A 12,425-nucleotide genomic window follows, 5' to 3' on the forward strand; every position below is an offset into this window, starting at 1 on the left:
ATATATATATATATATATATATATATATATTTATATATATATTTATATATTTATATATATATTTATATTTATATATATTTTTTTTATTAGTATTCATTTACTATCAGATTTTTTAAATTAAAACTAAAATTCACACTCCGCAGACTCCCGTGCCTTCTCCACGAAAGGAACCTCGTCCCAAGCCTCAGCCTGATCCCAAGACGAGCGCCCCACCTCAGGCGGAGCACCAGCAGTCGGTGGGTCCTGTGGAAGAGGCTCTGGAGAGGTTGCTGATGAAGTCACCCAGTCGCAGGGACAGTTACAGCGACAGCACCGACAATGACGAGGTAGAGGAGGCCTTCAGCCCCGCCAACCTAGAGCAGGCCAGTCAAGCCTGGGACAGGGGTGTATATCAAACCCCCATGGAAAGACTCCCATACGAGGCCAATATGGACGACACCGTACGATCTGCATATTACTCACCCAGACAATCCATGTCTAGACCGGAGGTCAACAGAAGGTCAGAAATGTACTCCTAAAATAGTGTTTTGCTAATATATGTGCTTGCTAAACTGTAAAAAAAAAAAAAAAAAAGAAAAAAGAAAAGCTGCTGCCTTACATTTTTAACTGCAATCAACTTGGCTGTATAAGTCATTTCAACTTAAATTATATTAAACTGACTTTAAAAAAAATTTAAATCTTGTATAACTTATCAAAATAAGTTTTCACCTTTTTTTATGAGTTAAAGTAATGTAAATGTTCAACTTAAATTTAATTGATCTAAATTTCATTTGAAATAATTTAAGATGATTCAAATGAATTTGAATTAATGAATGTACATCAGTTGTACACTCGTTATTGCGGCGCAGTATGGGATTGAATGAGTGATAACTCGATAACGTCCACTGTGGTTTTGGACACCACTACAAATGGCTTTTCCCCCAATTAATGCTCTATTTAAGGGTGTAGGGGGAGTTTTTGAACACAGCCCCAGCGTTCTTACATAAGCTGACTTGGTTGTTTCATATAATTGGGCCCAGGTTACAGAGTTCAGGTGTGACGCACTAATTCTCTCCTGTGGGTGTGTTTTGCTCAGTCTATGTCATGTGACTCTGGAAGTGTTACACAACACGGCAGCTGGCAGCAGTGACATGCTTGTTTGCACTGCTGAATGCAGTGTGATAGAGATCTGCAGGATAAATGATGTGGCTTGTTTTGCCTGAAGACTTCTCTTTGAGCAGAAGAGAGAATTAGAAATGAAGAACTAAATAACAGGAAAAGGTCGATGCCTTTTAGTCATGTTTAGTCTGATGATAAATACTAGTTACATCAGTTTTTTTAAGTTGTCTTTTCTTTTTTCTTTTAAACAATTTTTTAATTTTTTTATTATGTTTTAGTTTTTTGTTTCTTAGTTTCAATGTCTATCAAAAATGTTATTATATTTTTTTATTTTGATTTATTTTATTTTTATTTCAAATAAATTTTATTTTTGGTTTGTTGGTTTCAATAACCTCAAAGCATTTTTTTTTCCTATTTTTAATGTAGCATCATTTTTTTCCCAATTTTTAACAAAACAGGCCGGTTGTCATAGAATTCATATTTATTAATCATGTTCCATTTCCTGTCTCTATCCCCCACTGCTTCCTGTTCGTCATCTTTATCCAGTGATTTGGACAGCTCTGCACTTGGTATGTCATCATCTCCATCTCTTCCTGAGGGGGGGATCCTGAGCCCCAGTCCTGACCCTCTTCCTCCACCACTGCCAAACCCTGTTAACCTCTGTCTACCAGAACACGGCCAGGAGGAGGAGTTCATCCCGGTGAGTGACCATTAGCGTGACTATGAAATTATCTTTTTTTTCCCAGAATTTCTAATGGAAATTGATTTCTAATGTAGATTTAAAGCATGACTTCTCTGCTATGATTAAAACAAGAATGTTTGTGTCATTTTTTTAGGAGGTGGAGCTGAGGGTCTCTCTGGTGAAGTCTGATAAAGGAAGTTTAGGTTTCACCCTCACTAAAGGGCCGGATGACAATTGCTACATCCATGACATTATCCAGGACCCTGCTAAAGGAGACGGCCGCCTGCATCCAGGGGATCGCATGATAATGGTATGATAATAGGGATTAGTGTTGGGCGATCTTTTCCATTTTCAGATCGTCCTATCGTCAGACTGCGAGAATGCCCATACACAATATTATCGTGCGCATGCGGGTGGGTGCAAGAGAAAGACTTTTTCACAACTACTCAATGTTTTCAACCATCTAATGTTTATTTTGTTTCATTACTAACAAAAAACAAAAATAGTTTGTAAAAATACACACTGATGTCTATAGAAGCACCAATAATCAATATAATAAACTTTCAAACATAATTTGACAGCGTGTTTTATTTAGTAGTTAAATATAAAGTTTACACTGTTTTCTCACAGTTCGCCAGACACTTTCACGTTTTCGGGACTAAGTGGATGAATCTATGTAAAAATCTGTCAGACAGCATAAACAAACTAAAGTCTTTAGCTTGTTAACTTATTGATAAACTGACATTATTAATATAAAAGTATTTAAAACGGGTAACAAGTTTATATACACTGCCGATAGTCACATCACAGGATGTGCGATGTCAAGTATAGGGATCGTAGTTAATCCATACGGACCAGGCCCCATGTGTTTCTCGGATTCATTGCAAAGTTTAACCATCATAGAGAGAAAGTTTATCATTTGCACGTGTTTAAGGTCCTGTCAGTTTAAACATTCAAGCGATTCTAAACCATTTGAGGTCAAGAAGACACGAAAGAGAACTCAATTCGGATCTCACATGTGGTTTTCTGTACACGCACACAGAACTGCGCAGACAGCACGCGAATACCGCATTCAGTTCTCTTCCACATTATTTGTGCTTGAACGGACACATAAATGCATAATTATGTCAAAATGCCCGTCTCTGCAATGGCAAGTATCCTCGTAAACATTCGCTTATGGCTTATGTGAAAGCAAACAACTGAGAAAGAAAACGGATGCGTATCATTAAATTGGATCTGTGCATCAGTCTTAAAGTGACAGCGGCATAATAAACCTGCTGCTGTCTGTGTCGTCATTCTTAATCGAATAACAAAATACAAAGTGAAAATCACTTTTGTAGCTGTAATAGATAAATTATATTTAATTTATACAGTGAAGACTATGCAGTGCTATTTTACATTTGATTGTTCAATTTCTGTACCTGAATACTGCTAGACTTAGCTGAAAAACTTAAAGCATTGTTTATTTCATTTGTATCTTTGTTCTATTGTATTCATCTATGTTTGTAATTTGTTTATTATTTTTTATGCAGATGCACTCCCCTACAAAATCACCCCAATCGTTCTAGAATGATTAATTCTTTCCAAATAGAGCTATTCAAGTCATCTGGTGAATTTATTTTTCATACTGCAGTTTATATGACAGAAAAAATATCGCAATGTCAGTTTTTTCCAATATCATGCAAGCTTTGCACAAGAAGGTGATGGTGCCGGTGAAGGAGTCGCGAACCACAAACCTATTCGTACATTATCTGCTGACATAAGGTATTTTAATTGCACTTTAACAAGTAAACTGAACGGCCTGGTTCATGCGCAATATTTAGTGTTAAAGGTGCACTAAGTAACTTTTTTACCTTAACCGAACAGCTTCGGAGTCATTGGAATAGTTATATGACTTGTTTCGGATTGAATGGTGGTCGTCACGCATCCCCCGAGCGCCTGTGAGCGGAAAAACCACCCTTGCAACTTTGGGCCGCGGGTCGCGTCAGGAAGTATCGCGTGATATCAGGTCTCGCGATGTAACAAATTGCTTTATGGCACTGCACACAAAGCTAGGAAAGCTTTGTCGGAGGACGAAAGAAAGGAAACGGCAGACTGACCGAGCAAGGAGTCAGACTCGAGTAAATATCGTTCTTGTTGATGGACTAGTAGACATCTTCAGAGGTTATCTGTGCCTGTTCGATGTCCGACGCTTTGTAACGCGTTCTGTCAGGAGGAGAAATAGGGATAGCTCACAGATGAAGTTATTACCGAGAGCCAGACAGACTCACGGAGGCGATTGGCATCTCACAACTTGCACTTTATTCCCCAGTCGAACTCGTGTAACTGTCTGTCACCCGTTCTAACGTCCACATCTTTACTTGATAAACAAAAGTAGGATAAGAATGAGCATCAAACTGAAATAACCCGCATACGGGTGTTCGAGGTGCACATGATACAACACAGACTGCCGACCACAGTTCAACAGGGCGCGCGCAGCTCTTAAAGGGGCCACACCTTCTTTCCACTCGTTACAGCTTCCATCCTATTGAACAGGTACCGGTATAGAGGGCGGAAGGGATCAGGCCGTGAGTGCAGAGACAGCTCTGCGCGAGTGCTATTTACGACAGTAACGTTAAATACAAGTACTCCACAGCGACTCTAGGGGTCGCTGTTTGACAAAAACGGAAAGCTGCCTAGTGTGCCTTTAAACAAGTCGTTTTTTATGTTGGTGTGTGAAATAAAGCTGCTTTTTTCATCGTTCAATCACTGATTGTGCGGACCAATGTTATTAGCTATATATTTTTATTTTATTTTATAATAATAATAATCACAACAATAACTAGCGATTTTTTTATTTTTATTTTATAATAATAATAACAATAACAATAATAACAAATATTGTGTTGTCATACCCGTTGTATTATTATTATTATTATTATTATTATTATTATTATTATTAGACATAAACGTCAATATTTTTTGTTAATGTGCTATGCAAAAAAAAATAAAAAATCTAAAAACTAAAACGAAATGCTGAAGAATGACAATGCCTCTGTTTAAGAAATTATGTCTCTTTTGTAACAAGCACTCTTGATATCATTTGTGAATATATGTCTTCATTGTGAATATCACCTTGCAATTAAGTTTTGATGTGGGCTGTAGTTTTGTAGTCTGCTTTTAAAACATTTTCAATGTAAACTGATCCTTATTTCATTCGCGTGTTGGTGAAGTGCTGGCTATATGCGGTGATGTTGATGTGAAACTATGGAGGGGCAATTTGATAATAATAGCCTAATAATAATAACAATTTAATACAATAATGGGAAAATTAGCCTAATATCGGCTATATCTGACTATTCGATCCACAATATTATAATCTATTGGCATAGGGATGGGTGCAATTTTACTCTTATCTAGTTTTGCAGTTTGACTCGTTTTTGAAAGCTAGATAATATAGATATCAAGATAATATAGTTCTCTTTCCTGTTTTGACATATTTTCTATTAAACTTTTCAAATGTTCAGAACTTTGGGTATATATCTATATCTATCTATATATCTATAGATAGATAGATAGATAGATAGATAGATAGATAGATAGATAGATCATGTAAATTTGTATACTTGCCTGAAAACTAATCAATAATTTTAGTTGATTTTCTGGTCCACATGTCTTCTATAGATTCATTTTTGTAAGCTTTTTGAAGTACACTAGCATATAAAGCTAACACACATGGACTACAAGCTAAAATGTACATTTTAATTTATTTTACACATTGTTATTTGTGTTTTACACATCTTCATTCTTCTTCCTCTGTTTTTTAGGTGAATAACACTGAGGTGTCCGGCATGAATCACACAGAGGTGGTCAACCTGGTTCGTGCCGCCCCCAAAGTCGTGGACCTGGTGGTAGGCCGTGTCCTAGAACCTCCCAAACCACCAATAGAGGCCCACCTCCTTCCCGACATCACGTTTCAGTGTCACGACGAGCCTTTAGGTAATGGAAATATCAAGGTATATTGTAACTGATCCTCTTTACAACTCAATGGTGTTCCCGGAAATGCCATGAATCCAGCTGGGCAAGTATATTTTGCTGCGTTTGACCGATACATGTGACACTATTAGTGTTATCTGACTGTCAGGGGTCAATGGGGGCTTTACTGGGTCACGCAAAAACACAGATATCCATCAGCATAAACAAAGCCCTCCTGCGTTTCACTGGAAAAATGAGCTCAAGGGGTTCAACAACAAGCTAGATAAGGGTGTCGGGTTTCAGCATGCTGACAAAAAAGTGAAAGAAAGAAAGAAGGTGGTGTTAGTTTAGTGCAGCCGGATCACATAAGTGTTTGTTTACTGGGTGTGTGTGTGGCCGTCTCTTGTAGGTCTGGTTCTCGATGGAGGAAGTGACAGTGGGTTGGGCGTACTGTACGTGAAGGACATCATCCCAGGATCCGTAGCCTCAGCAGAAGGCAGTTTGAGACACTTGGATATCATACATTACATCAACGGCGCTCCGACACAGGATCTAACCTTGAGCGAGAGCCGCAGACTCCTGCAGCTGTCACTGAGGAATCTTAGTCTCAAAGCCACCAGGTGAGTTAGTCGCACGGCACCACTCGCAATGTTCACCAAAAACACTACGACGTTCATTCAAATATGCAAAAAGGATCTAATTATTCAGGTGTTGGGAAGATTCTTTTGATGGACTTGTTTGTCAGCTGTTAAGTGATATGTGTGAAACTGTAAAACTTCTGGACGGATGCCACTATCTAACTATATTTCCGTAGGCATGGGAAGCCTGTTTTTCCGGGTGAGGAGGAGATTTCATTGCTAAACAATAACATCAGTTCTAAAGTCTCCCAGAGTATGAACGGTAAGTGTAGTGGGAAATAAACCAGCTGTACCTACATGTTTTTTTGGTCAAAATTTTGTCACATACACTGTTCAATAGTTTGGGGTCGGTATGATTTTAAAGACTTTAATGCTCCCCAAGGCTGCATTTTTTTATATATATATATATATATATATATATATATATATATATATATATATATATATATATATATATATTAAGAAATACAGTAAAAAATGTAACATTGTGAACCATTTTTATAATTTAAAAGAACTTTTTTTTATTAAATTTTTTTTTTAATGTAATTTATTTCTGTGATCAAAGCTGAATTGTCAGCATCATTACTCCAGTCTTCAGTGTCACATGATCCTTCAGAAATCATTCTAATATGCTGATTTGGGTCTCAAAAACCATTTCTTATTATTATTATCAATGTTGAAAACAGCGGCTTCATATTTTTTGTGGAAAGCATTGTTTTCCAGGATACTTTGAGAAATAGAAAGTTGAAAAGAACAGAATTTTATTTGAAATATAAAATATTATAAATCTGTTTGCTGTCACTTTTTGATCAATTAATTAATCCTTGCTACACAATTTTTTTTTGGTGCATACCCCAAACATTTGAATGGTAATGTAGTTGTGATGTTCAAATTCAAAAATGGGTTGTGAAATTTTTTATCAAATCTATTAAAATATGGCAATACATTTCAAGCAGTTAAAGATGTTATACATTTGTAAAGATATGGTAAGTTTGTAAAGTTTACATTGACTGATAATGTTGGTGTAATGTAACACACACTGAAGATGTCATCATAATATTTGCATACTGAAATCTGATTGGTCATTTACAGAGCAAGAAGCAGAAGCCTAAAAGTATAAAACTTCAGGAAATGCTATTCTAGTTGTTGTATATTATATTACACGAGTCTCCTTTTAGCTAACATTACTCCTTAACTATGGTAAAAACACTGTAAAATCACATGATCTTGTGCTGCTTATTGCTTAAATGAATGGTATCAACAGTTTATTTTTCTTTTGATTGGTGGCATTCTGATGCTCTAGTTAGTTGTTGTTACTCTTCTGGTTGTAAGCGGAGTAATTTACACTGTGACCTCATTTCTCTCTTGCTCTTTCTCTTTGTATCATAGGTTATCTCCATAGCAACGATCGTAACGAATTAGAGGCCCTATCCGGGATCTGTCCTGCTGAGGTAAGAACCTGTAGAACTTCTGGTAAACTATTACCTAATATTGATCGGTGCTGCTCTGGCTAAATATTTTATCACTAAATAAACCGACTTCAGAAACAGAAACTATTATACGGTGGGTGCTGTTTGTGGCATGTGAGACGGGACACAAACAGCTTGAAATTTAACTGAGGCAGGTCAGATTTCTGCGTTCTGTTTGTTACAAGAGGAGCCGGTGAGAGGAATTTGACTCGATTTTCAGGAAACGTGTCCCGTGAATGGCCAGCATTGAGGCTTCTTCCTTCACTGAATTCACTGTAATTGTGCTTCATTGTCATTATGGCTTTCTTTCTTTTGTAAGTTTTCTTCAGTTTTTCCTCGTCTCATTCATTCTGCCTTCTTTATTTCACTCTTTTCTTGTCTAAAATGTTTACAGGAGCAGATTGTGAAGCTGCAGTTGGAGAAGCCGCCAGCAGGGGGCCTGGGCTTTTCTGTGATTGGTGGAGAAAGGGGTATTTTCGTGAAGTACGTCACCCCTGGAGGCACCGCAGACACTGCGGGCACGTTGCAAGTTGGCGATCGTTTGCTCAAGGTACATAAGCGATGTTTTTACACTTCACACTCATTTTTTTAAGTTGCATTTTTAAATTGAACTTCCGAAAGCCAATTTTGCTGGTTGTGTTTGTGTACAGGTCAATGACGATCTGATGATCGGCGTGTCTCACTCTAAAGCCGTCACCACCATCCGTAAATCGAAAGGCTTGGTGCACCTCATCGTCTCCCGTCCACCTGACCAAATGCCCAACACGTACCTGGGCTTTCTGCCTCTCAAATCCAACGGTGTTAATGGCAATAACGGTACGGTCTGCACGCTAACAACCTCATGGTTATTAATAAAGTAGAATGAATGAATGCCCGGAACTGTCAGGTTGTGTTCATCTATTTTTTTGTCCAATAATTTTTTTATTTATTCACGTAGTAATTAAAAAATTACATATATAAAAACAACATATTTAATATTTATTATTATATATAAAAATAAAACATTTTGTCAATGAATATACACATCTTTAAGACTTAAATAGAAAACCTTTTTTTTCTTTCATTTTTCATTTTTCTTTCATATTTATTGTTATAAATAATGAATTGATAGATGTTTTTTAATGTTATTTGAATGAAAGATTAATTATTATTTACCGCCTGTTTCACAGACAAGGCTTGAGTCTAGTCCCAGACTAAAATGCAAGTTTGAGCTGTTTTAACTGAAAGCAACTTGCATTGTCATATGTCCGTGGTATTGTTTTGTCTCAATATGAACACCAGTAATGTTTTCTTCTAATGCATGTTTATAAAAGCTACTTAAATGTCCTAATTGAATTAAGGACTAATCCTGGCTTAATCTAAACCCTGTCTGTGAAACCAGGCCTAAGCGTAATAATTTAGTCTTACAAAAAGGGCTAATACAAATCTGTTATTGTTGTGTGATGTTTCAGATGTGAGTGAAGACAGTGGCGTGAAAACAAAACTCCAGACGCCATCAGAGCAAAGCAAGAGCATCAATTCACCTCCCCTCCCTCCGATAGGTACAATAAAGATCATATATATTATTTAATATTATTAAAATATTATAAAATGTATTAAATACAATTAAAATCAAAATGGAAAATATACAAAAAAAATATTTTAAGGTTCAATTTTAGAAATAATTTTTAGTAATTTTATGTGCATGTCATTTATTAGTTTTTTTTTATATGTTTATATAGTCTTTATTCATTTATATTTTATATTTATATCAATTTAAAGTAAATGAAAATGAAAAATATTGCCTTGGCAAATATTTTTTATATTTAATTTAACTTTATTTAATTTAATGTTTAATTTTTATTTCAAATAGACACTTCAAATGAATGTGTGTGTGTGTGTTCTAGACTATGACACAGGCTCTCTAGAGAAAGGCAAGGGAACAGAAGGAAGTGGTGACCTATCAGAGGACACAGACTGTGACGGCTCGTCTCTGCCCGATGACTCCCCAGAGGTACGGCCATCTGTAATTAAACTTTGAATATCTGCAATTTTACAGTAGTCAATCATAGTTCATAAGATCTGATCTAATAACAATGGACTTTGAGGCAATTGTATTGACTTGGAACAGCACATAGTTCAGATTAATATTCATGTTCCTCTGTCTTCAGGCATCTCGGAAGGTTGAGTGGAAGGAAGAAAATGTTGATGCCCCACTGAACGACAGGTGAGGAACATGAAAACAATTTTAACAACTCTCATAGGACTCTTTCTTTCACTAATTTCACATCTACAGTTGGTGGGGGGTTTTTTTCAGCTTACATTTTAAACACAGAAAATATGTTTAGAAATGCAGTGCAAAACTGCAGAAAAAAAAAAGGTGATCGTTTTTAAGCAACATCAAATATTGTTTGAAAAAAGACTTCTCACCCAAACACTTTCTATTCGGTAAACATGACTGAATCCAGACTATTTAAGCAATTTATAGTTACAATATAGTGTATATTAAATGTTGTTTGGATCTACACTACTGTACAAAAAGTTTTTATTCAGCAAGTATGCATTAAATTGGTCAAATATAATGTTACTAAAGATTTCTGTATCAAATAAATGCTGTTTTAACTTTCTATTCATCAAAGAATCATGAATAAATGTATCACGATTCTCACAAAAATATTGAGCAGGAAAAACTGCCAATAATAATAGATAATAAATGAGCAGCACATCAGCATATTAGAATGATTTCTATCATCGGAGTAATGACTGATTCAAATTCAGCTTTGTCGTCACAGGAATAAATGACATTTTTAAATATATTCAAATAGAAAACAGTAAATAGTTTTAAATTGTAATATTTCAAAATATTACTGATTTTACTGTATATTCTATCAAATAAATGCCTTCTAAATAGACTTCTTTCAAAAACATCAATAAATCATACGGACCCCAAACTAATAATTCTATATGATCAACTCCCAACAACCATGTTATCATTTTGGTTGTTCTAAAAGGAAATGATCATTTTATTTTCTCTGTAGAGATCTGTTACACAGTCAGAGTGAAAGCACTTGTGTGTTATGCATCATCAGGTCATGCTCTACGGTTTGAGCTTCAGGAATGACTGAAACTAATAACTACATCCTCCTAAATTCAGTCTAACACGTTTGTTCCAATCAAATGTTAGTGCCCTGCAGTCCTCGTCAGGCCAGCTGGATGAAGATGAGATCACATGGGGGAGCGATGAGCTGCCAATAGAGGACATCAACTCTAAATTTACTGAAGGTCAGTCAGCAGAAACCTGTTTTGCTATTAAAAACACAGTTTCTCAGGGAAATGGATTATTTTCTTATTGTTCATGCAATCAGTTTGTCTCATTGTAACTGTAATACATGTTATTTTTCTTCTCTCTCTTTCTCAGACGGACCCATCGTTACTGAGGATGAGCTGACGTCTCTGCCGCTGGTTAAAGTGGTTCCTGACGGCCATTACACATCCACTAACCTCAACACTATAGTCCGTATGATGAGAGGCCTGCTGGAGCAGAAAGTTCCTCTGCAAGAGTTTGAGGTGCAGAAATATTTCACTGTACCATATACTTAAAGAGAACATCTGTACTTTTTGCAGTATTAAAAGCAATTTCTGTAAGACTTTACAACATGATTCCGTTTGTTAAAATCAGTTTACTACATTAGTCCATGTGAACTAAAAATGAAAAATACTTCTAAAGCATTTAGAAGGTTAATCATAATTTCAACATTTACTAATACATTTAAAATCCCAAGTTTTATCTGTTAATATGCGCTATGAGCTAACATGACCTTAGAATTAACAGTTGTATTTTTATGAACTAATGTTAACTTAAATAATTCCGTATTGTTAGTTAATGTCAGTCAATGAATCAACTAATGTTAACTAATGGGACCTTATTGTAAAGTGTTACCACACTTTCTTCTATTAGAAACATTTTTAAAACAGCTTTAAATTACTTCACCTTTAAAGCCTACTTGATTTTTTTTTTTATGTATCTGAACAATTTTATGTGCATAAAGAAGTTTAATTGTACATGTTTTTTTAATGTTTATTCAGCATGAACTCATTAAATTGATCAAAAGTGACAGTAAAGACGTTTATAATGGCTGCTGAAAATTCAGCTTTGCATCACAGGAATAAATTACGTTTTAAAATATATTAGAACAGAAAACAATTATTTTAAATTGAAAAAAAAAAAAAAAAATCACAATATTAAAAAGTTTTCTGTAGTTTTGATCAAATAAATGCAGCCTTGCTCAGCATAAGACGTCTTAGAAAAACATTAAAAAAATCTTACCTATCCCAAACTTTTAAATCGCAGTGTATATTTTATTATTTATTCATATCTTGGCATGAATATAGCATATAATGCTAATATGGTGATAAAATAATACATTTTTGTGTGCATATTGTTTTCTTTCAAAGAACCTGCAGAATTTGCGCCCCTTGGATGAATGTCTGATTGGCCAGACCAAAGAGAACAAGAAGAAAAACCGTTACAAGAACATCGTTCCATGTGAGTTAGGAGAAACACTGATGTATAACAATGTTTCAGCATGTTTCTCTGAACTTTTT

At 35.5% G+C, this 12,425-nt stretch overlaps 1 protein-coding gene across 5 annotated transcripts in view; it reads left to right on the plus strand.

Moving 5' to 3' along the window:
• The window catches only part of ptpn13 (protein tyrosine phosphatase non-receptor type 13), a 71,094-nt gene that overhangs the window by 56,142 nt on the left and 2,527 nt on the right, over positions 1 to 12,425 (plus strand). For all 5 annotated transcript variants that reach the window (XM_084136148.1, XM_084136149.1, XM_084136152.1 and 2 more), the window contains 15 exons: positions 144 to 499; positions 1,645 to 1,798; positions 1,935 to 2,090; positions 5,587 to 5,758; positions 6,144 to 6,354; positions 6,549 to 6,634; positions 7,762 to 7,823; positions 8,236 to 8,391; positions 8,492 to 8,657; positions 9,293 to 9,382; positions 9,728 to 9,834; positions 9,992 to 10,047; positions 11,005 to 11,102; positions 11,239 to 11,387; positions 12,276 to 12,366. In XM_084136148.1, the coding sequence (XP_083992274.1) occupies positions 144 to 499; positions 1,645 to 1,798; positions 1,935 to 2,090; positions 5,587 to 5,758; positions 6,144 to 6,354; positions 6,549 to 6,634; positions 7,762 to 7,823; positions 8,236 to 8,391; positions 8,492 to 8,657; positions 9,293 to 9,382; positions 9,728 to 9,834; positions 9,992 to 10,047; positions 11,005 to 11,102; positions 11,239 to 11,387; positions 12,276 to 12,366 (2,110 nt within the window). The remainder of the gene's footprint in view (positions 1 to 143; positions 500 to 1,644; positions 1,799 to 1,934; positions 2,091 to 5,586; positions 5,759 to 6,143; positions 6,355 to 6,548; positions 6,635 to 7,761; positions 7,824 to 8,235; positions 8,392 to 8,491; positions 8,658 to 9,292; positions 9,383 to 9,727; positions 9,835 to 9,991; positions 10,048 to 11,004; positions 11,103 to 11,238; positions 11,388 to 12,275; positions 12,367 to 12,425) is intronic.

Source organism: Abramis brama (assembly GCF_963993115.1).
Source record: "Abramis brama genome assembly, chromosome: 15".
In the NCBI taxonomy this organism is placed as follows: Eukaryota; Metazoa; Chordata; class Actinopteri; order Cypriniformes; family Leuciscidae; genus Abramis; species Abramis brama.